Here is a 25,055-nt window from a genome sequence, read left to right as displayed (position 1 = left end):
TCCCATTAGAAAGGTACCCAATGACTCACAATTATAGTTAAGACTTGACTTACTAAGTTAATCATTAATACAGTTAACTCTACACATACTCGGTTCACCGAGTTAATTCAACTCGAACCCTTAATCTAACCATTCCATTATTCAAGTTTTATGAACTATTAAATTCCTTGCATTTTATGTGTTTCACATAAAAGAATTACACATTAAGATAAGTATAAAATAATACTCGAAACCATATACTTATCATGATTCATAATCATTAGAATAAATAACAATAATGTCCTAAAATCACTATTTAAAGTTCTATAACATAAACATAATCCTAATAAGTAAAATAAAATAAGGATTTATGTATATGCAAAACAAATTCTTGATTTATTAGTAGTTATACATGCAAAACAGACCCTTAATCGACCGGAACCTAGCATACAAAATAACCCTTATACAATTGGGATCTAATGTGCAAAATAACCCCTAATCGATAAGAATCTAATAGGAAAGACAACCCCTTAATCGATTGGAGTCTAATAGGCAAAACAACCCCCTAATTGATTGGATTCCAATATGTTTTATACGAATAATAGGACGAATTGAACCCGATAACACACAAGAAATCAAAAGAAAATATGAAGAGAGATTTCACTTGTCTCTTTTAATATGAAAGTAAGACATTTACAAGAGAAGATGATTGGAGTTTTACTCTTCTTGCTCCAACTTTCAAAACCTCCTCCAAAGCTTTCAAATAGCAGACCCTACCTCTAAGGTGATCTCCAATCCACAACCCTAATGTTTTAGAACAAAGAAAAAAAAAAAAAAAAGAATGAGAAAAACAACAAATCCCGTAACGTTCTTTGAAGACTATCTAAAAAGGTTTTCATGAAGAGTTTTTAATGTGTGATATATACATAAAAACTAATCTTTAGAGACCAAAACCTTTGTCTAGAGTGTGTTTTCCACTCTTTTAACCACTAAACCACATTAATATTAATACTAAGCTTTGCAAAGCAAAATAAACAAGAATAAAGAAATAAAATTAATTACAATTAAAATAAGATAATGATAATAATAAATTATGAGACTTTACACCAATTGAATTAGGGAATTATGAAATATGATTGCTTTTATGAAGTGGTGGATTCCTTATTGGACATTTGGTCTAAATTGAATATAATTTTAGTGATTCAAAAACTGCTCATTGAGCTTAAGCCCCCTCGTTGGCCACCCACATGAATTTATCCCGGTTTACTTTGTATGTGTGGTTTGTGGGGTATTGCATATACTCGAAAATTTTGATTGAAATTTGGTCCTCTAAGAAGCTAGGTACTTTGCCCCTCATAGCCTACGGTCCGGACACTCCATCATCTCAATAAATAAAAAGTAGTGTGGCATCATTGATTTATAATACTAAGTGAGTGATAAATCTATATAGTGGAGACAAACTCTTTTGTAATGAATAATCTAACACGAGAGAATACTTTTTTGATTAATAATGATGTATTACAAGGCCTTGTATGGCATCTTGATTTATAATGAATAATAGATCTACATGGTCCAGAGCCAAATTTTTTAGGACTACGAATAAATAGTATATGAGAAATACATTTTCTTCGAACAATGATGTTTTACTTTGTGTATTATCTTTGGGCCCAAATCAATGCATAACAATAATAGGTCTAGAAGTAGATCATAGCCTAAAATAGGAAAATCTAAAGAAAAATAGAGAGAATATTATTATTATTATTATTATTATTATTATTATTATTATTATTATACGAGGTGTTAAAGAAATAATAAGTGAAATCATGACCGAATATTTGAGCTCTACTTAGAAAATTTATCTTCTAAACTATTGTACAAAAGGGTTGTTCATATAAGTACTTAAGCATTCATCTCTTTGAACATCCATGAAAATATAATTCCAAAAAGATGCAATTCCTCACTTTAGTAGGTTAGGCTGGCCAGCATAACAAATCTATCATATAGCATTGACATACCTTTCTCTAGGTGTTAACAAATTGTTTCAAATGATTTTACAATATGTCATGCATATGGTTGATGAAATATCAAATCCAAAAGTCTCACAACACATTTGAAAATGGTTTGTGGACTTTTTGAAGTATCTAACTATCTATCAACCTTTTTGTGAAATATTTGTTATTATTTTGATGAAAAGGTCGATTACATCGTGATGTTGAATAAGCATATAAAGAGTTCAATCTTTTCATAATTATATGAATTTTTAAACATAACAAAAGATTAGTAAATTCCACTCCAATGATTAATTTGTGAAGGATCTATGAACATAGTGTGGACATACCTTTCTCAAAGTATTGATATAGTTATCATATAGGTTTGACGAATGTCTCAATCATTCAATCAAGTTTGTTTTTAAATAATCCATGTCAAATTGTGCATTTTCTTTGGAGAGAAAGGTCTATCATATTTTTATAGGGATCAGATTGGTATATATTAGAGTGTCCATATTGTCGTAACCAGGCTTGGGCTGGACACCCTTCTCGCAATTAATTAAAAGTGAGCCCTGACCACTCATCATATCCCGTTAACTGCTTGAACAATCATGGTCCAAATTGTGTTTTTTATTTTTATTAATATTTTATTTTTATAAAATCCATATCTTAAGAAGATCCCGCCATACAAAATTTGACCTAAGATGAAGATGTATAGTGTGTAATAATATTGACAGGATTGATGATTTTGAATTTTTTGTTGCTGTAAGTTTCAATGTTCGATTAAGTTCATCTTTAAATCTATCTACGATTTATATCACTTAAAATCTGATTTAGATTCTTTCACTACTTTTTTTTAATATTATTTTTGGACGATTATAAAATAATGTGTATCTCAATAAAATTAGATGGTTGACAACACAATCTCAATGTTTATTAAATTTTTGATAAATGTGTGTAGACTGTTACCTTTCATAACTTTTTCATAGCATATTTATGGTTTCTATATGCTTTAAGGGCATTTTTATCATTAATAGTAAAAGATAACATATTAGAAATAAAGTAAAATTTTAATAATTATTTTGAAAATTTCCCCAAAAAAGTTAGAATCACATTCTATTGACTTATTTACTTTTCTTTTGAACCATTCAATTTAATTATAAAGGAGAAAATTCATTAATTGTCCAAATGGCCATATCAGATAACCGTTTGTGAAAAAAATTATATTTACGAGATCAGGTGTTTGACATTTTACAAAATATTTTATTATGAGAGCTGCTATTGCGATAACAAATTTTACTAGCAACACCCCAAGATATGTTTTTGATTCTTCGGTGATTTACATATGAATTGAGGTGGCGTTAGTAAAAGTTAGTGTGACAATAGAATCTCTCTTAATTATATTTATTATAAAACATAGATATCTGATTTGGTAATTTTCTCCTTAATAATAAAACACATATAAATGAAAATAATAAAATCTCTCGTGTCTTTATGATGAGAGTGAGTCTGAAGCTAACAACAACGTCCGACTATCATCTGGCGGATGTGTCCACCGTGCGCACGTTAGCATCGTGCGCGGCTCAAACATGGCTGAGAGAACAAAAACCAGAAAACCCAAACCACACTCTTCTTCGTCCCCTTTCAACAATGGCGAAACCCTAATTCTGCAAACCCTATCTGCAAAAATGGCGCGAAGATCATTCCTGAAACCAACTCTTGCCACAATTCTCCTCATCTTAGCTTTCTACGCTTTCTTCAACACCTTCTTCTCCCCAATAAACCCTAATAATTCAAAGCTTGAATCCAATTTCTCCTTCGATTCGACAAAATCGTTCTCTTTGTTGAGCAGTGATTCCTCTGATTCTCGCAAATCTCCGCAGAATTCAGCTCCCGTCAAGGTTTATCTTTATGATCTCCCGCGAAAATTCACTTATGGAGTGATTGAGAGCTATTTAATGGCTCGTGATTCTCTGAAATCTACTCCAGTTGAAGATGTTTCGATGCTGAAGTATCCGGGAAATCAGCATTCTGCTGAGTGGTGGTTGTTCTCGGATTTGATTCGAGAGGATGGGTTCAGTTCGTCAATTGTTAGGGTTTTGGATCCAGAAGATGCAGATTTGTTTTATGTCCCGTTCTTTTCGTCGTTGAGTTTGGTTGTGAATCCGATTCGGCCAAATGTTGTCGGTGTTAGTGGAAGAGAAGCGGTTTATAGCGATGAGGAGATGCAAGAAGGTCTAATTGAGTGGTTGGAAGATCAGGTTTATTGGAAGAGGAACAATGGGTGGGATCATGTTTTTATATGTCAAGATCCCAACGCACTTTATAAGGTGATTGATCGGGTTAAAAATGGGGTTTTGTTGGTTTCGGATTTCGGGAGGTTGAGGAGGGATCAGGCGTCATTAGTGAAGGATGTGATCTTACCATATTCACATCGGATTAATTCGTTCAATGGGGAGATTGGAGTTGAAGGGAGGAAATCATTGCTGTTCTTCATGGGGAATCGGTATCGAAAAGAGGTAATTGTTTCTGAATTTGTGGTTGCATCAGGAAGATAGATTTATCTGTTTTAGTTGTACTGAAGAATTTCAAAGTTCACTTCTTGGATCATTTATCATAACAAGTAGAAAACTGTATTTTCTATTGAGGAATTGGACATCTATAGAAACATCTTAGACTATGGTTTAGAACTACATATCGCATAGAAAAGCTTTTATTTTTTTATTTTTTATTATTAAGTAAAATTCATTATCAAAGAAAAAGGAGATCGAGATGACTAGCCAATTACAACAACATCAACAACAACAAAAAAAAGGAAGAAAGAAGAAGCCCACCCACTCCTCAAAATATAATAATACAAAGCCAATCCCGTCTACTTGAGAAATCTTCAAAAAACACACCCTTACATTCTCCAAAAATTCTACACTAAAAAATAAAATCCCAAGAATTGCAATGATTCTTTCCCGAGGCAAATGCTCTCAACCATAAAAAAATGTGACCATTCCTCTCCTTTTTATTTTTTTCTTTCAAGTCCGCGAATTTTTAAATCAGTAGTGATGTAGGACAACCTAGATTTTATCAATTCTAGGTTTCTTCTAGTTTAGGAAGTTTGGGGGAAAGGCTGGTAAAGAAGAAGAAAGTTTGATTCAACTTTTATTGGAGCCCGTGACTATTGGCTTGATTTGCATCCACATTAATCATTCAACAAGTATTATTATTTTTTCCCCTCCGAAAAAATGGTAAAACATTTCCATGGTGTACATGACTATCCACATGTAAACCTATTTATCTTCCTATTTGTTTATATTTGAAATTCTATGTAATTTGAACTTCACACCTAGCTAGATCGCATTAGTATTTGTGCTTGTCTATCTCCATTTTGTTCCTCATGGGGAATAATTAACTTTGTAGTATTGTAGTTTTCTTGCCAGCATGATCCAGAATTTTCAGTTTTATTTTTTCTAGCCCTCCTTGAAGTGAGGAAAAATCATCTCCATGCCCTTTTTATTCTACGTGCCTCTTAGGGTATTTTGGTATTTTACAAAATCTTGTGCCACATATATAAATTATTGAATAGAGTGATGCTGGAGTGATTGCGCTAGACACTGCATTTCACACTGCACTGATGTGGATGTGTGCACAAAACCATAGATGCTCCTCACTCGTATCTCAAGGAAAGCGTCTATGGTTCCGTGCACACATCCACATCAGTGCAGTGTCTAGCACAATCACTTCAACATTTTCCTATTGAATATTTGAAACACCCTCATCTAGTCACTTGTCAAGCAAAGATTGTAAGTAGATGCCTTTTTTTCTCCTTGCTTTAGTGGCGCTAGTCCTTTTGTTTGCTAATTGGGGGAAAGGAAATGGATGCAGGACGGTGAGGGAAGAAGATGAAAAATGGGGGTTACGGAATCTAGTTTGGGATTTGGGTTAAGAATTTGGGATACGATAGGATTACCGTGAAGGTTTAGGGTAAACCTAAAAAGGTTTGGGTCAATGTTTTGCAATCACAGTTAAGGAATTAGGGTTATAGGGTAAAGGAAAAGGGTTCTTTCTTTCTGAAAAGTAAGTGCGCTTTTTAATATAAATGTCAAAAAAAAAGTATTGTACAAAATAAAGCTAAGAACTTTTTCTTGCATTTTTTTTTTGTTGAAGTTTAATGCTCAATCTTGAAAGCAAAGTTTGATGTTTAACCAATAGTATTCATATTATTTGGAAATTCCAAAATGATATCTCTTAAGATAGAAGTCAAAGTTTTTTTCCCCTTGTTCCCCAAGAAAAAAAAAAACTCTATTTTGCTCTCTTTGTAATCTAGTGGCTTTTCTTGTTCCCATCTATATTATTTATTTTCCTGTTCAACCAAGTGAAAATCTTTGAATTCTTACAAATTATCAGGTCCGAATTAATATTTGGATTACTTCATCTACTTCAGGCTTATACTTTCCAATGAAGCTATCAATTCTTTGATCTTGGCTGTCCACTATTCACAAAGTGGCTCATAAAACAACCTAGAAACGAAGACCACCGTGCTTGGTTGTGTAATTGATTTGAGGCAGTGTTTCTCAGAAAAATTGTCCTATCAATCCCTAGCTCATGGTTTGCCATCCTGATCTTTCAGCTGCAATGATTTGGGGACCAACGTCCCACCCAGGGTGGCATTTTTCATTTGAGTGTCCATCTCAAATAGGATTTTGACTGTAGACAATATCATGGTTTGAGAGATGTTGAGTTTTGTTCCCTATGTAAAGCTAGTGGTGAATCTGTCAACCACCTTCTCATACATTCTTCCTTTGCTCATGCCATTTGGTCATATTTCATGTCCATTTTTAACATCTAGATTTTCCCTCGACCCTTACTATCTTTTTGCCAAAGTTTGTAGTCTTCATATTTTAGATCTAGAGAAATAATTTTATGGAGTTTGAACCCCCCCCCCCCCCCCCCCTCCCCCTCCCCCTCCCTCCCTACGCACCCACACACACGCTTGTCGTTTATTGGGGCTCTGGAAGGAGAAGAATATCGTTGTTTTACTGAAAAGGGAGCATTCACTTAATTAGTCTAGATTGTATGCTTTCTCCCTCTCTTAATTGATAAATACATTGCCCTTGTCAAGGCCTATTTTGTGACGAAAATAAATAATCTGATGAACACTGTACTGTAGGGCGGAAAGGTCCGTAACCTTCTTTTCCAAGTGCTTGAGAACGAAGAAGATGTCATAATAAAACATGGAACACAGTCTAGGGAGAGTCGACGTATGGCAACACAAGGGATGCATTCATCTAAGTTCTGTTTACATCCTGCTGGAGATACACCATCGGCCTGCCGATTATTTGATGCAATAGTGAGCTTGTGTATCCCAGTGATAGTCAGTGACCATATAGAGTTGCCGTTTGAAGATGCCATTAACTACAGAAAAATTGCTATATTTGTAGATTCCAACACAGCTGTAAAGCCAGGATATTTAGCAAAAATCCTGAGGAAAATAAGCACAGAGAAGATTCTAGAATACCAACGGGAGCTTAAAGAGGTATGTACTGTTCACTTCTCTCTTGTAGTTTCATGGTAGCTTTACTTTGTCTATTATAGTTTGTTGTATGGAAATCAATAGCATGTTTATTTAGAGAAGGCATATTCACAAAGTCGGAGTGCAGGTTTAAAATGGTAAGGGAAAACTTCGGAAAAAAGAGGGGAAAAAAACGGGCAAAAAAGGATGAAAAATAAAAGTAAAAAATATATTAAAAATTATAAAAATGTGTATATAAAATAATACAATAGACATTTTTTTTTAATTTATTATATGTTTTCAATATAACATGTGCTCAAATATAATTATATATATAAGTTTACTCATCAACATATTTTTTTTATCAAAATAATAGACTAGTGAAAAAATTTTAAACTATACAAAATTTACTTTTTAATTGCCAGAGGTATATGACATGTTTTAAATGCGTTTTTTTTTTTTTTTACTATGAGAGAAAGAAATGGAAAAGAGAACTATCTAGGAAAAACAAGTTTCAAGAATTGAGAAATGTTGTCAACTAAACCTTTTAACAGGTAGCAATAGCTATAATATTTCATAAAAAAAATAGTATTCACATTTTTTATGCAGATGAACTCTTCAGGTTTAGTGACTTGCTTGTATGACCCAAAGTTCGTATGCTGTCTTACTTACATATATGGATAACTGAACTTATATTGGAATTCTGTTGTAAATAATTTGAAATGAATGGATCAAAGAATAAGCCACTTGACCCTACTATATGATTGTTTCCTTGATTATTTAATGAGGACCAAGCCTTGGCATGGAAGAGAAGAAGCATCTCTTTGGAAGCCATGAAAGAAGAAAATCCAAAAAGGTTGCCAAGCAGATCCATACCCAACAACATTCAGACCAATTTGGGGCTTGAAAGCAGCAGCCCTTGGGTTAGTTTTAAGTGGTTTTTATTTGTCCAGAAACCTCACTCTCAAACTGGATTTCAGTCTAGCCTATATAAGTCTGTCTGCGAGGGCCAGGTCTGAGCCCGCTGTTTGTTTACAAATTTAGTCTCTATTTGATGAATTTCTCTTAATGCTTAGGTTCTACCCAGGATTTTGTTTCTTTCTATTTTATGTCACAAGGTTCCAGGATTTAAATTAGTTCCTATTTTTATTACACTAGTTGTAACCAAATATCAGTAGTTTCTAGTGTACGGAAAATAGAATTAGAAATGAACGCATTTGTGAAAATGTATGTTTAGGCCCGATAGGTTATAAACAAAGCGAAAATCAATTGAAATGGTTTGGTCACATGCAACTAAGGCTGATTTCAGTAACAAAACATGCACATTGAAGGCTCTTAAAGGATGAGAGAGACTTGAAAAGAATGTAGATTGAGGTATTAAGAGTGGGTATGAACACATTTGCAATAACTGAACACTCGGCTTTAGACAGAATTGAATGGGGGAACAAGGTGGTTTCGTTCAGCCAACCCTAAATTTTTTGGGATAAGGCTTCAACGATGATGATAACATTTAATAAGTAATTGTGCATTTTATATGCAAAGAATAGCTATGAACTGACAGCTGTGCAATATATTGTAATTTAATTTTTTCTAAAATGTTATTGGGAGTTTAATTATTCGTCTAGTTTAGTTGTGTACTCCCAAGGTTTCTTATCATTTCTTATCATATAAAATCTATATACCATCTATTTTCACCACTTGGGAGTTGAGCCACAATAAGCACAGACACCTATCAGTTGGTTAAAGCAAGTTTGCTGAATTTATCTTATGTGATTTTAGGTGAAGCGATATTTTGAGTATGAGGATCCAAATGGAACAGTAAATGAGATATGGCGTGAAGTCTCTCTGAAGCTACCCCTTATTAAACTTATGATCAACCGTGACAAACGTATTGTAAGCAGGGACTTAACAGAACCAGACTGTGCTTGTCTCTGTTCAAACAAGACTGGGACCGTCACAACCCTATATGATACCACCACTCAATGATTATGGATAATTCAAGGATCTGTATAATACCAAGTGAAATATCCAAGCTAATCCTCTCTTTATATTGGCAGCAGAAGATTTTCGATATAGGTGAAACATGAATCCTAATTGCACAATGTTACCTATTCTTTCTGTGCTAGAAAATAGGGTGATTTGCAGTTCCTCGGGATTCTTTACCACGAAATAAGGGTTTCTCGTTGATTCTGATCTCCGTTATTTTGCTTAGTTAGCAATGTCAGGGACAAGTTTAGCAGCTGAAATACCTGTTCATTAATTTTATCTGTAATTAGTCTGTGTATATGGCAGGGAAATAAAAAGGTCATGGTGATGTTGATTGTAGTGATTGCATTTGTTCAATGTTTTAAGGCATTGCTTTGCAATTTTTTTCCCCTTATTTTCCCTTTGTGTGGATTGAATTCTCTTTCAATGTTATAAGGCATTGCTTTGCTACCCTTTTTTTTATTTTTATATTCCCTTTGTGTGGGTTGAATTCTTTTTCATACGTTTGCATATATTTTAATAAAATAAAGTATAAATTGTTTTATATTATATTATTACTACTTTTCTCTCTCTTTATACTTATTATTAATGGTAAAGTACAATGTGTACTCTTAAAGAGAGAAGATGGTAAGAGATAACTCATGTTAGTTTGAAAGCCTCTCAATGTTTTTCTTGCAATTTTTAGTCCCACATCAATTATTTATATTATAAATGAGAGTGTTGTTCACCTTTTAAAGACAAGGATTGAGTTATCGGGGTTGGATCCCAAGGAGTACCTAAATTTTTCCCTAAGGGGGGAATTCTACGCCAAGTCAACTCAATGATACACACATGCTTTCTGAGCACACACGCATGCTGAGTCGAGACGATGCAGTGCAGCGAGGTGTCTTGGATAAGATTCTATCTTTTTAGTAAAATACTATATTTTATAATAATTGATTACTAATAATTATTTTTACCGTTTGGTCTCAGCTCTCCTAATAAATCTATTAGTTGTTTACATTAATGTTAATTAAGGTATTAAAAATCTATTAGCCGTTTGACCTTCTATTTTCTATTTATAGGGTTCGAAGACTTAAGGAAAAGTCTCTCTAAGGAATATCGTCTTCTTCTACTATATTTTATGTGCAGTACAAAATTCTCACTTCATGCTTTCTTTTTTCATCTTTTCATTATTATTATCTATCTTTCTGGGCAAAGAATTTGGGTGTGATTTCGGTTGATTGATTCCTGTCTAAGGTGCAATAGACAGAAGGTTTGTAATAGTTGACATTGAGCCATTGTATCCTGGGGGTGACGTGCCATATTCTGCTTGAATTACTACATTTTTGCAGAAGCTCAAAATGCCTATGCAGACTTTTGGCATAATCTTGTCTGGTACAACGTAAACTAAAACGACAAAAAAAAATTTAGTATGTTACTGATTCATTTAGTCATAAGGTAAACGGAAGGGAAATCCTACAACACACATTGAAGGCCAGGAACATTGCATATGAAGCAGCTGAGATCCAACTAACTAATAATTAACAAGAGCAGTTATAATTAGAAAATTAAGGTAAATCTATCATAATTTACTCAGAAAGTCTAATAATTCAAGGCTGAATCAGAGTCCAGCAATGTTCGATCCCAAAAAAATATTAACTTAAAAAGTTCCCAAATGAAGACCTACTTCCACTAGTACAAGGTTTCTAACCAATAAACAATCACATTTCTCGAGTCTCGCTTTCAAGGATTTCGAGAAATGGTTTAGTTTAGGTTCAAATAACCATATTTAGTGAAAATATAATAAAATAGAAATTACCTTGGTATCATACAAATACAAAGGCTCACAACAATCCATTCACTACAGAACTCAAAACGTTTGTCTTATTCATCAATCCCTAAAATAAACTAATGGTACATTAAGATTTTATCAAACCTGTCACTAATCTCAACCATTATAATATACTAATAGCCAAGATTTAAATATACCATAACTCCAATTATAAGTGATTAACTAAAGTCCCCTAGCTGTTCCATAATAACAAATAAACTCAGGTTGGAGTTGGAAATAAATTTATAAGCTGTTTTGTTTCACTCATATGACTATCAGGTTTAGTTCATCACCCCAAATCATGAATCCAAAAATTAAGATATCTGTTCAATACATTTAATCTTTGTCCTAGAAAACCTTTTCGATCAAGAGTGTATCACACAAGAATCTATCATCCATATGATTTTTCGATAGAACGAATCACAAAAGGTATGTTCTGCCATTTTGAAACAATTAAAGGATCACCAAAGCAATGTCTAAACCAAATGATTTAAAGAAAAGATAAAAGGTTCTCGGAACAAGAACACGCCATTTTCCTTCCTAATGTCATGGATATGAAGACTTCAACCTCTAATCATAATGGATACCTTGAACTATGCTCAAATAGAATGTCATCCATCCATCCACAATGATAGTGCAGGGACCTTTGTCCTCTCCCTCTGGTTGGTAAACTCACTCTAGATTGCATAGCTCTGGTATCTTCATCATCAATTAATTTTTTTTGTAAATATAAAAAATTCATTAATTGCATTTGTTGAAGAGCATGGTCTTGGGTTCAAGATAGAATTGAAAGTTTGTCAGAACTATAGCAGGGATTAATTCTAGGATGTGTATAACAAATTAGCTCTTTTACCTCTTCATATTTGCTCAAGACAAGTGTGTTTCTAATGTTTATAATCCTCCATCCATTTAGCTTTATTCCAAGTATGAGTTTTTTTTTATTTTTTTGACAAATTATACCTTCATTAAGGAAGAAGAGGAGGCATGAAGTTCAAACAACCCTTCACCCCAACACATAAGCTCCCATCTAAACAAAAAGTAATTTTCTTTTAACTCAATAAATGCCTCACATAAAAAACAAAAATACTAAGAAAATGCACTCATGAAATTGCAAATTAAGGAGCTAAAAATGGATTTGCTATCCAATAACATCCAAAGGGAAAGGAGTACATAAATATACCCGAAATCCCAAACACAATCGGACACTTTGTATCCTAACCATTAGCTAAGAACTTATTTTAAAAAATTTAGATAGACAATCTAATTTTATCACATTTTTATCATTTAATATATTATAAATGTTTTTTTTTTCTTTTTTTCTTTTTTTTTTTGTGGTAATTTGAAATATTAACTTGGAATAATTTTAGAAAGTTGCCGCATTTTTTATCTTCCAAATTTTGGTGTAAATGAACATATCTTCGGCCTTCTTTCATTATGTACAGAAGCTGATCATGTTATACATTTGAGGGAGAATGGTACATGAATTGGAGAATTGTTGTTATGAGGTCAACTATTATTATTATTTTTCATTTATTTTTTATCCTAATTTGACTTATAATTCTAGGATTCAGTCTAGATAATAATGCACTTCATCCATTTCACCGTAAACTTACCAAACATCACATGGATTCCAACTAGGAGCAACAAAATAAATTAAAATTAAACAGTAATTCTAGCTTATTACTAGAGAGAACAAAGTACAGATACATTCATGAAGGCTAATGGTAAAAGATAATTAGCTCCTTATAGTAAATCTTCTGGTTGTGCTGTGATTATCTCTAGCTTCAGAAAGAATGAAACCATTTGAGCTAAAAATTGGGTTGTCCTCCATGAAAGATGAAAAGAAATAAAAATTCCCAAGGCCAGCTTAGCATGACTGGTCTCAACCAGGCGGCCATTTCATCTGTCTCCCACCAAGTACATGCAAGTGCAGATGATAAACAGATTGACCTGGAATGAATGAGATAGTGTAGCATCAATTTAATAGAAAAAACAAGAATTAAATTTAAGGGTCTGTTTGATTGCATCAAATTTGTTTTCAAGGGAATATGGATGTGAATTCCTCAGTAAAATTGAAATTCGGAAAATGAATTGCACCATGATTGAACCTAAGGAAAATGTCAAAAAGAGTTGGGTTTTGGTTTTGTAGGTGAGGGAAATCATTATGAGGTGGGAACATCATTTTCATTTGGTTACTTGGCAACACAAAATAAAAATTAATTTTCATGTTTTTAATATTTTGTGGGGGGGGGGGGGGGGGGGTGTTATTTTCCTGCTCATAGGCAAAAATAGCTTTGAGCTGGAAATGATTTCTAGTGAAAATGTGCAATCATAGATGTGAAAATCACATTTTCCAAGGGAAATCATTTTCCATTCACAATCTAAGGAAATGGGATCAGAGCTTACATGCACCCGGACCATTATTGATGACGACACGAAACCCATCCAGAATACCTTCCTTCTCCGCTACTACTTTGGCTGCATAGAGAAGATGGCCCAGTATCTCACCGTGCCTCAATTCAGCCTAACAAAGAGTAAAATATAAAGCAAGGAAGAATAATCAAGCAAGATGCCATAATTCATAACATGGTTTTAAAACACATGTTTCTGGATTGAAACGGCACCGACCAAATCTGTTTTGACAAAGCTAATATGATCTGACTTCGACAAGTTTGAACCCAACTAAAACTGGTTTTGAAGTAAATTGGAACACATATGTATTTATTTCACATTAGTGATGTTCTTTTGTTGTAATCTGGATTAATAGATGCCACACACAAAACTTACTTTTATTTTAGCCACAAAGATTCAATATCTTAAAAATAATTAATATATATAACACATCAAAAACAATTCGAGCTGTTCAACTTGGCAGAGTTTTCAAAAACCAACCGAATTTTTCAAAAACTTGGACAAATCGACCCATTTTTCAAGCTAGTCAATGTGGTGATGTTTTTGCAATGGAAAAACTTACTTGGTGCCTGCCCTTTGAGTCCATTTCGAGTTTCAAAACCATTCTGTCACACTTACATTAAATACCATTACCACAGGGAGTATCCACTGATTGTGAAAGAAAACTAAGAACAAGAAGTTTACTCAAGAGATCAGGAAATACCTAACCTCATCAATCGTATATCCACTAATCGCTGTGCTCATCCAACATAGGGTCAAAGAATTTGGACATGTAATCAGGATGGTAAGTTTTCCACCAAATCTCTTTACCTTGCTCTCGAGGGGTGTAACCCAGTTTCTCTGCTCTTGTGAAATAGGCCTCTAAAAATCACTTTAAAAGTGACTTTTTATTTCCACTTCATTTGGACCATGGCTTAGGATAAACTCTTAGTTTCAAACCATATCAGAAACAGGGGTATTACCTCTAGATTTTGTTTCATGTGTAAGTTCAACAATGAAACTTTGGGTGATTTTCTAATTAATTACGATTTTGCTAGTAAGGTTTGGGTGCATTTTCTTTCTCTTTTTCAAACCTCTTGGTGTTTTCCTAGCTCTGAACTAAAATTATTACAGAGAGGATTTTATGGAAGCTTATTCCCTTTGTTGTTTATTAGGGCCTCTGGAAAGGGTGGAAAAATAGGATTTTTGAAGGGAGAAGCAATCTCTGCAGGAAGTCATCATTAGCAATTAGGGTTTTGTTTTCTATTAGTGTAATCTATTTAGAGAGATTAGAAAATTACTACATGCAAATTTCTCACACAATTATACCTTTCCGCCATACTAACGTGATGCTACCTACCAATGTGCCATGACTACTTTCTTCCATGACAAATAAATAACTAAAAAAACTAGTTGACTGAATGTTTTTTCTCAATTAAATATCTTCTCTCCCTCTTGGCAGAAGATGGCACCCCTCAACCACAGTAATATTGTTTCAAACAATGCTATATTCCTCCACCTCTACATCAAATATTTGAGGTGATTCCAAACCTTTGAAAATTGGAAATGTTTCACCCACACCCACTACCTTCCTTCTTCTCTTTCTTAATATAATCTCATTTACTTTAAATAACCATCACCCAAGATTTGCAAACATTAAAAAATTGCAAATTTTTTTCACATGCTCAAAACCATTTCAGAAGAAAACCATTTATATATTACAATGGAATCTTTACACTCAATCAAAATGCATATTTCTCCTCTTATCGAAACATGCATTGCACATTTCCGAAGATAAATAAAGAGCGCGACTATTGACACCCCACTTTCTTGAATTATTTAGAGAGCTGCTACCGGCACCCCAAATTTTACTTATTACACACCATTATGTGTTAACGCACCAATTAGGGGTATATACACATCCATTAGACCCAGCTTAGGACTCTTCTCCACACTTCATGGTTGATCAAAAAACCCCTCATCTTCTCCCCCAAAATGGTAAACCTTCCAAGAGTTCAACCTTCAGGAATCTGAAAGCATGATTCCACCTTAAAAAATGATCCCAACCTTGTTACACATTAACATTGAACTGCCATTGTTCCTCGCTACGAAAGCATTATCCATGAATTCGATCCTGACTTCAACTATCAAACCACATTGTTCCTCACCAAGAATGGATTCTGCGATTTTTGGAACTGGTTCAATTCCTAAAGCTGGTACCCATTTGGTCGTATCATTGGAGGAACCATATATCCAGGTCTCACGGTCACCGCTTCCCAAATCTACTAGACAATGAGGTTTCAGCATTGATCTCAATTTGCCCCGGTTAACTTGAGGTTTGTTGCAGGATCATACAATAATGAAGGGGTTGCAATCTTGTTGTTGTTGCTGACATTTTCTGTTGCGATTTTTCTCCCTCTTAAGTTTAGTTGTAGAGAGTTGCAGATGTCACGGAATCAGATCTGATTGCAAATGATGATAGCTAAGAATGGCACCACAACTTTTACTGATTCAAACCATTCATTTACGCTTTTTTTTTATTGGGGTGTAGTCCGTAAAAGTTGGGGTGCCAATAGCAGCTCTCATTATTTATCACCCAAATTAAAGATTAAAACACACCATTCAAACATTAAAAAAGCTTGGTTCAAGTTATTACCTCAACATTACAAAGCATTATAGCACTTATTCAAACAATTTCAGTAGTTGTTTACAATTAGGACTAGGCTCATAAAATCCTAAAAATTAGAAATCTAACAGAGCTTCAATTGGCACCCTAACTTCTACTTATTCTCAACCATGGACTTACTTTTATTTTTAATTGGTGTGCAAAAAGTAAAAGTTGGGGTGCCAATAGCAGCCCTCCTAATAATTAATCATCTTATATGCCTTATCCTGACATGAATCCTTTTTCACCATTCAACTGAAGTAAATGATAAGAATAGAAAATCAAGAGAGAAAATAGTACCTTGCCAAGTTGTGTCAGTCCGTCCCTCAACTTCGGAATGACTAAAACATGGACAGGGGCTTGTGGGTCGATATCTCGAAATGCCAACACCTTCTCATCCTCGTATACTATGGTCGAAGGAATCTCTTTGGCTATGATCTTGTCAAATCTGAAAGGGGGGAAAAGCCCTTAAACCTTTGTACTGATAGCATGTTCAGAATGTAAGTTGCCAAGAAACTAGGAATAATACATGGTTGGACCTCCACTGTCAGCAGTGGCGGCAGCTACTTTGGCAGAAGCCTCTTCATTATTTGTGGCACTAACATGACAAAGGGATCTGAAATAAGAAGAAAAATGTCCACGAAAAAAAACTAGAAGTTCAGATTTTGTTCATGGGGCAAAACATATGTTTCTGAATTTAAGCAACAGATGAATCAGAAATAAATTTAAAGAATTTACAGATGTTGGCCAACACAAAGAGGGGGTAGGAGGTGGAAGAGTATTTCTCTGCGAAAACCCATACATATTTGCCAATTCAAACTTAAATGAGACAATGTGCCATGGAACTCTTAATAGGACCAACTGAAGTCCTTATTTTCCTGCATTGGCAATTTGAGGTCCAAACGTCCTGTCTAAGTTTGCCTTATTCATATGGTGTGCAGCACTTGGGAAAGTTCTTACAATGGATCAAGTCATCAAGTGTAGCTTCAGAGGTCCAAATATATGCCTTGTGTATGGATGGTGAGGAATCAGCTGATCATGTAATTATTCATCGTGTTGTTGTGCACTGTGTTTGGGAACATGTATTGGGCTTGTTTGGTATTGTGGGATGTTTCCCTGGATCGATTCAATCTCTGTTTCAGTCTTGCTCGGCCTGGGGTTCATCCTTAAGGACTCAAAAAGACTGCTTTGGACTGTTATAACCCATGATTAAGCTGGACTTGAACCCATGACCCCAAAGTTGCTTTGCGATGTGTCAAACCGAGTTACGGGCAGGATTGGGTTTGTCCCAGAGCTGTTCATAGCAATTGTGCACCTTTGTGCTTTTAGCTGGTCATCTCGACCATCTTCAATATAATATAATCTTTACATTAAAAAGAGAAAAAGAAACCCCCCCCCCCCCGCCCCCCGGCACACGAGCATGCACACAGAGCAACACAAACAAACAATTGAGTATTTGGCAGGGAACACAGTAAACCAAATGGTTAAAAAAAATTGATTGATAAACCAAATGGTTAAAATATAATTTGTCGATGCATAATTGAAACACAACTTATTTGGTAGCTTGCCAAACTCGAGGCTCATTCTCCTCATTCATTTACTAAAAGAAAATTCAAGTCTTTTGGGCTTGTGTAAAGAAAATATCAAAATTGAGTCCAATCATATTGACTCATATTTACAAAATGTTGTTACATTTTAGACAAAAGCCTATATAGGGAAATCAAGCAAAATCCTTAGGACTTGGCAGGTGCTCTTCAAACAAATCCCTAGAAGTAGGAATCTTCTACTCAACATGTCGTTCCCACTCCGAAACAGTACTCCAACTTCCCATCATAATAGCTAAAATTCTAGTTTCTTACGATGTTCCCACCCCAACTTAAAACCATTTCTTAATGCCTTCAGTATCTAGGAATCGGCCCATATAACTACTCAACCACCAACAACATCCAGCCAAAAGGAGAACAAGCAAATCGTGAAAAAAAATTCAGGTTACCCACTCCTCGAGATTTGTGTTATAATTAATGTCATCTTCTCCGAAAACATGTAGTATTTTCGATTAACTTCTCCAGTGAGATGTGGTATCACTGGTCATCTTCTCTAGCAACCTAACCTAGAGAAATACCAGTGTGGTGCTGGCCTAAGAACCTTCGATGATTAAGTTAGTTATCTTGTCAGTTGTAGAAAAAAATAGAAAATACAAGATAGAAGAGTTTATAATTTGGGTCCTAAGGTCCTTTGAAATGAAGAAGGTTGTCTCCTTTTATAGACTTGGTTGCCTTGAATGAGGAACCTTGTTCTCTGATTAGTAATTGTTCATCCACTAGCTCATGTATGCTTCGAAGTTAATGCTATTAATGCGCACTACATTTAGTAACTAGCATGATTAGTCGCTCAATGACGTAATTATCAAACTCAATGATACTTTGTCTTTCCAAGTCAACTCAATTGAGTTATGCTAGCAGAGCAATCAGATTGAGTTTTATGATCACGGCGAGGCTTGAGTGAGCCTCATGGGTAGAACTCTCCTACTTGATAGAAAGGTTCATGAGAGGAATCTTTGTGGTTGAAATAGCTCCCTTCTTTTGTCAAGTGTTTAGTCTACCCATAGGATCGAGCTTTTAGGGCCAAACTCTCTATCCATCGAGGTAGGGGTCGACTCATTGCTTGGGGCTGGAACCTCTAACTATGAGAGTAGAGGGGTTGACTTTATCCTATGCTTGAACCTTCTACCCATGAGGGGTGTCCCCTATTATCTTATGGCGGGACCAAGAGGCCAAACTACATGGGCCAAAGGTTGAATCAATATAGAGAGGGTAGTGAAGGGACCAAACCACATATCCTCATAGATAGGGGATTTGACCATCACATGAGGGCCGAACCAATATATGGAGAGTTGTTTGATGATCTAGAAAAATACAAAAAACTAATTGGTGAACGCAATTATTTGACTATCACTCGTCCAGATATTTCTTTTGCAGTAAGTGTAGTAAATCAATTTATGAAAATGCCAAGGATTCCAGATTAGGAAGTTATTCGGATCCTTTGATTTCTTAAACGATCTCCAGTACGTGGTTTGTGGTATAAGTCAAAAGATCATTTGGACTTAAAAGGGGTATTGTGATGCTGACTATACAGGTTCTCCATCTGATAGAAGGTCTACATCTGGGTATTGCACTTTCTTGGAAGGAAACTTGGTTTCCTGGAAAAGTAAAAAACAAAATGTGGTTGTAAGGTCTAATGCAGAGGTAGAATATAGGGCAATAACTCTTATGACACGTGCACTGACATGGATTAAGAATTTTCTCAGAGAATTGAGTGTTAAGATAGCTACTCCTATGCGATTATATTGTGATAATCAAGTTGCAATTCATAATACTTCCAATCCAATGTTTCATGATTAAACAAAACATATTAAGGCAGATAGTCACTTTATCAGAGACAAGGTTTTATGTGGAGAAATTAGTATACCGTTCATGAAATCTAAAGATCAATTGGCAAATATGTTCACTAAGACACTTAATTGTAATCGTCTCAGTCTTATTCGCACCAAGCTAGATGTACTTAATATTTATGCTCCAATTTGAGGGGGAGTGTTATTTTTTCTTTAGTTTCTTTTATTTTTTTCTTTAGTAGTTTGTTTTCTATAGTTTCTTTTGTTTATTTCCTTTAGTTTTATTCCAAGTTGGATTTTCCAACTTGAGGGGGAGTGTTATTGGTATGTATAGGACGCTTAGGGGCAAACTAGTTTTTTCCAGTTCCACACATCCCACTTAGTGTAGCCCAAATTCTCTTATATAAATATAAAAGATGAGGTTTATAGATTTTTTATTTATTCTATTGAGTCTCTCTCAATGCTTCTCTTCTAAATCTTTCTTTCTCTTCTAAACAATAACAGTGGCTATCCAGCATCAACTTCTTCATGAGATCAAGAGTTGATATTTAATGCAATCAATTGCAATCTTTCTCTAAAGGATTGTGCAATTACGGGAGGGTGATAGAGATAAGGTCTATGCATTATAATAATATGCATGAGATACATTATAGCAATGCTATGGTGTATCTCATCTCATATCTTGCAAATATTAGATTTGCATCAATTAGGTATATTATATTGGATTGATTAATTATCTTTCCACATTCATGAATATTCTGAATCTATATAAACGCAATGAGATATGTAATCATCATCCAAGAATTCTACATAAACCATTTCTTCTTCACACCAAATCAATTGATGTTGTAGTTAAGGTAGTTATGTATATTAGATAGATAAAGGAATCATTTACATGTTGGAGCTCACTCTCCCTTTATAGCTCTAGAGCAGGGGTCACTATTTGCCAGGTGGCATCATCGAATTCTTGTTTCATCCTACACGGTGATCATACACTTCCTACGATCTTCCTGTCGACAACATCCTCCCTTGGACTCCTTTCAATAACCACAACCCGCCACTTGTCATTCATGTCTCCCACTTGTAATACATGTCTCCCATGTGACCGTTCCCATCTTTAATGGTTGACACTACGATCTAACTCATCACACGCACCATAATATTGGTCGCAAAATTGTTAAAAAGAGATGTTCTCGCATGGAATCTCCTCATCGAGCCTATTCTTCTAAGGCAATGCATAGCCTAGACAATTAGTGACACCATGTCATCAGGACCTTTACTTCGTGGCACGACACCTTGCATACTATCAACATTATGTAACTTCATGTAACTACTTTCTCTACTTAATAGAATCTCATCGGAAATCAAAATCATCCAGATATTCACACAAATCCAATCATGGTATCAGAGCCATGGTTGGCTCTGATCTCACAGTCAAGCCAACCATGCTTTAGGCTTGTAAACTCGGTCATTGGGTCCACACAACATAGCTAAATATTCTAATACTGACGTTTTCAAAAAATTAGCCGATTTGAACTAGTTGTTGGCCAAGCCAAAGGGGATCACTACAAAATCACATTGGAAAACCAACCCAGCGCCGTCCAAGTCTGTTTTGACTCACCTAAGTCAAATCGAATTTTAGCAAGTACTAAACCATTGTTGGAACTCATGAGTCAACAAAAGCATGGTTTGAAATCTTGTTTGAGATAGAACCCAAGTCATCTCTGTATCGTTCAAGAACGAGCAAGATATTCATTCTGAATTATCCTGTGCATTGTTACATTTGACAACAAAGATGGCTCAGGAAATATTTTAAAAAATTCGGCCAAGTCAAACAAGTTTTTGTAACTTTTTTATTAAGATAATATATATATATATATAGGGTGGTGTTCAGAGGCCCTAAAGAGAGCCAAACATTGTGCCAAACATTATTTCAATGTATGGGTTGGAAGTTTCGGAATGGGCTGATTTTTTGTGAGGATGATCTCTATGATGAGATCATCCTCACCAAAAATCAGCCCATTCCGAAACTTCTAACCCCATCAAAAGTGATTTACAAAAATCGGATGGTCCATTATTCTTCAATTGTTAAACTAGGGTTAGAAGTTTTGGAATGAGCTAATTTTTGGTGAGGATGATCTCTTCACCATAGAGATCATCCTCGCAAAAAATCAGCCCATTCCGAAACTTTTAACCCCTATTTTGATAAAATGTTTGGCACAATGTTTGGCTCTCTTTAGGGCCTCCGAACGCTTCCCATATATATGTATATAATTATTTGTACTAATAAATAATTATAAAAACCGAGTTAAATCATTTATCTCATCTGAGACAAGAGGAGACCAAATATTGAGTTTTATGTTAGGTTTCTATTTCTATTTAGGTTTAGGTCCATTTCCATTGGTATCTCCAAATAAAAAGGATTCCATCGTATGAATTAACTACTGATTTCTTAGGTATTTTAGTAAGAGTGGAATTAGTAAGTTGTTTTAGGATTCTTTATTTAGATAAGGAGTAAACCCATTAATAAAAGTGAAACCCTTACCTAACTAACACAATAAGATTTTGAGCCTTACTACAGGTCGTTTTGCTCAAATGGATTACCACATCAGAAATCCAACACCACAGCCCTCTAAAGTTTCATATCCAAAAAAAAAAAAAAAAATCTAGAAAACAATTTCTTTTGAATTAGATCCAAGGTTTTGAAAATGGAAGGCTACGGAACTTCCGCATAACCCAACGGTGAAAAATAACTTTTTTTTAAAAGAAAATTTCAAAATTCAACATGCACAATCAAGCAGGAGGTAGGTATTGGTTTTGGTAGGACTACATACTATCAGATAATATCTCTACCTTGGAATTGGATCCTCTTCACAGAACTACAGTCTCTCTTCATCAATCAGAAATCCAACACCACAGCCCTCTAAGTTTCATCGAAAAACTCAGATCTAAAAACAAAAACAAAAACAAAAAAAAACAAAAAATTCCAAAAAACAATTTCTTTTGAAATAGATCCAAGATTTTGAAAATGGACGGCTACAGAACTTCCACATAACCCAAACTTAAAAATGAAATTCAACGGTGAAAATTAACGTTAAAAAAAAAAATTCAAAATTCATAGAATTTCGTCCTCTACAATGCTGAAGCATCGGATCATGTTTTTGGATGCCAAGAAGTGAACCCAAGGACCCTTAGTAAACGTGAAATCCTGACTAACTTAGTAAGGCTAGGCTTGGGGGACTCCTTTCCCTTTCAAGTTGTGTGGGTAAGATAAGTGCATGTTAATTAGTTCTTCAACCAGAAAGACAGAATTAGGGTATCGAAATTCGAAAATAAACGAAATACCTTCGAATTTGAAGAGGAGGAACCATGTGAGGTCTCCTGCTTAGATTGTTGGACTGTTCGAGTGAAGTTCTAGTAATCGTAAAGGCTCGTAATGCTGCAGAATTCCTATAGAGAAAGGATCAATAAACAATCAGAGAGAAAAAGTAGCAAATAACAACAACAAAATAATTAAAGGAGAGAAATCGAATTGAAGAAAGAGAGATTACCGAAGAAAATATAAGGAATTTGTTGTAGCCATGGCTCTTGAAATAGAAATTGGGGTCGAAACCATTGTTTCAGAAAAAATGAACCCTAACAAATTGGGGTCGATTTGAACAACTCAAAATGGTGAAATATAATATAATATAAATATATATAAATAAATAAAAGGAAAATGATTAAATAAGGATCATTAATAAATTAAATAGCTATTGTCGATAGAAATGCTTTATTGGTTTTTTTTATCTTTACTAAAATAAACCCTCATTTACATTTTAATCATGATATTATAAAGGGTATTTTCGTCTAAATAAATAAAATTACAATCGGACAGTATGTACAGTTTTCTAAAAGAACAAATGTATGTAATTTTATAAATCATTTATATTTTAAAGAGTTATTATTGGCACCCCAACTTTTTACTTATTACATCTCATTTTCTTTAAATTATTTATCACACTCCCAATTAAAAGATTAAAATACACCATTCAAACATTACAAATTTTGGCTCAAAATTATTATCTCAACATTATGACACTTGTTCAAACTTTTGTTACATGATTCATGTATTCATGGTTCGTCACTTCAGAATGAACCTAATTCATAGGCGTAGGTAGAGATGAGAGCATTTGAAGGTTGAAATAATGCATATGGTAAAAAAGAGATTGAAAATGACAAAATTTGGGAAGAAAAAAATCAAATTTTTTTTAGTTACATGTTGAACATGAGTGTGTTCATTTAATTTTCATCACGTTATTGGGGACGTATCTCATCAATTTATTTTTCATAAAATTCCATGATTTTCACATATAGAATTTGGAATTTTAAGTTTTAAAACAGGAACATGGGTGGTTTTATGAAGTTTGGGTGGTTTTAAAGTGTTTTTTCTTTTAAATAATAGTGGTAAGTGTTCTCCATATCGGATCTACCCAACTTTTACTTATTACATCTCAATTAAAAATAAAAATAAAAGTTGGTATGCCAATAGAAATTTTCTCAATATTTTTTTCTTTTCTAGATTTATATTTTTATGGTTTAGGAATTTAAATGAGCCTAATCATAATTATAATCAACTATTGAAATTGTTTCAATTGAGTGTTATTCTGTTTTGTAATATTGAGATTATAATTTGAGCCAAACCTTTGTAATGTTTGAACTTTCAAGAGTGTTTTAATTTTTAATTTAGGTGTGATGAATGGTTTAACAAATTGGAGTGTGATAAGTAAAGTTGAGGTGCCACTAGTATCTCTCAAAAATAAAGTAAAATAAATGATGATGGAGAAGATAACTCAATTCTTCACGGGATTATTAGTGATTTGGGCTCTTAAGTTTCACAAGTGAGGACTACAAGCCCCAACTCTTTTAAATTGGCATTTTACCTATACACGTTATTAAAAGATCAAAATACCCCTTAACATTTTTAGGTTTGTCTTGGGAGTTGTACCTAGATCTAAAATCTAGTACATAGCAGATGGTACGGACAATTTTACACAAAACTTCTCATTGAAGCTTACTTTGTCATTTTTACACGCATTTTCTTTCTCCATGAAACTTTGGTTGTAGGTATTTTTCTATGTTCTTCATTTTTACACCTTTAAGCTATTGGTATGTTAGTTGTCCCTCCATTTTTACATGATTAACAATAATAAAGCTCCATTATTAAGTAAAAAAAGCTCTATTTTTACGTAACGAAACTTATGGTATTAGCTCTAACCTCCATACTTTACATTCATTTGTCTCATCTTCCTCATAATAATAATAAAGAAAAAATTAAATAATATTACAATACACATGTC

At 34.2% G+C, this 25,055-nt stretch overlaps 2 protein-coding genes and 1 non-coding gene across 5 annotated transcripts; 1 reads left to right on the top strand and 2 right to left on the bottom strand.

Moving 5' to 3' along the window:
* Window positions 1-2,450: 2,450 nt before the first annotated feature.
* On the bottom strand, window positions 2,451-2,559 carry LOC147410935 (small nucleolar RNA Z279/snoR105/snoR108). Its single transcript, XR_015182851.1, has one exon. It is a non-coding gene; the product is annotated as a small nucleolar RNA Z279/snoR105/snoR108 (small nucleolar RNA).
* Window positions 2,560-3,442: 883 nt separating this feature from the next.
* LOC147410934 (putative arabinosyltransferase ARAD1) lies at window positions 3,443-10,550 on the top strand. Of its 2 annotated transcripts, none has more exons than XM_086441704.1 (3): window positions 3,443-4,486; window positions 7,129-7,494; window positions 10,521-10,550. In XM_086441704.1, exons 1-3 carry the CDS (start codon window positions 3,557-3,559, stop codon window positions 10,533-10,535), a joined length of 1,311 nt encoding a protein of 436 aa, XP_086297830.1. In that variant the 5' UTR covers window positions 3,443-3,556; the 3' UTR covers window positions 10,536-10,550. The 2 variants fall into 2 exon arrangements, with proteins under 2 accessions (XP_086297830.1, XP_086297822.1); XM_086441696.1 differs by lacking the exon at window positions 10,521-10,550 and adding an exon at window positions 9,250-9,762 and having other exon boundaries at window positions 3,445-4,486.
* A 2,354-nt stretch (window positions 10,551-12,904) lies between these two features.
* Window positions 12,905-23,420, bottom strand: LOC147410933 (HISTIDINE TRIAD NUCLEOTIDE-BINDING 2). 2 transcript variants are annotated; one of them, XM_086441715.1, is made up of 6 exons: window positions 23,268-23,420; window positions 23,062-23,166; window positions 16,855-16,941; window positions 16,626-16,773; window positions 13,676-13,793; window positions 12,905-13,219 (listed from the first exon to the last, which is right to left on the bottom strand). In XM_086441715.1, the coding sequence occupies exons 1-6, from the start codon at window positions 23,330-23,332 to the stop codon at window positions 13,152-13,154; spliced, it is 591 nt and encodes a 196-aa protein (XP_086297841.1). In that variant the 5' UTR covers window positions 23,333-23,420; the 3' UTR covers window positions 12,905-13,151. The 2 variants fall into 2 exon arrangements, with proteins under 2 accessions (XP_086297841.1, XP_086297849.1); XM_086441723.1 differs by having other exon boundaries at window positions 23,062-23,155; window positions 23,268-23,385.
* Between the last annotated feature and the right edge of the window lie 1,635 nt (window positions 23,421-25,055).

This window comes from Akebia trifoliata, chromosome 1, assembly GCF_017979445.1.
Source record: "Akebia trifoliata isolate Shusen 1 chromosome 1, ASM1797944v1, whole genome shotgun sequence".
In the NCBI taxonomy this organism is placed as follows: domain Eukaryota; kingdom Viridiplantae; phylum Streptophyta; class Magnoliopsida; order Ranunculales; family Lardizabalaceae; genus Akebia; species Akebia trifoliata.
This window is presented reverse-complemented; position numbering and strand designations above follow the sequence as displayed.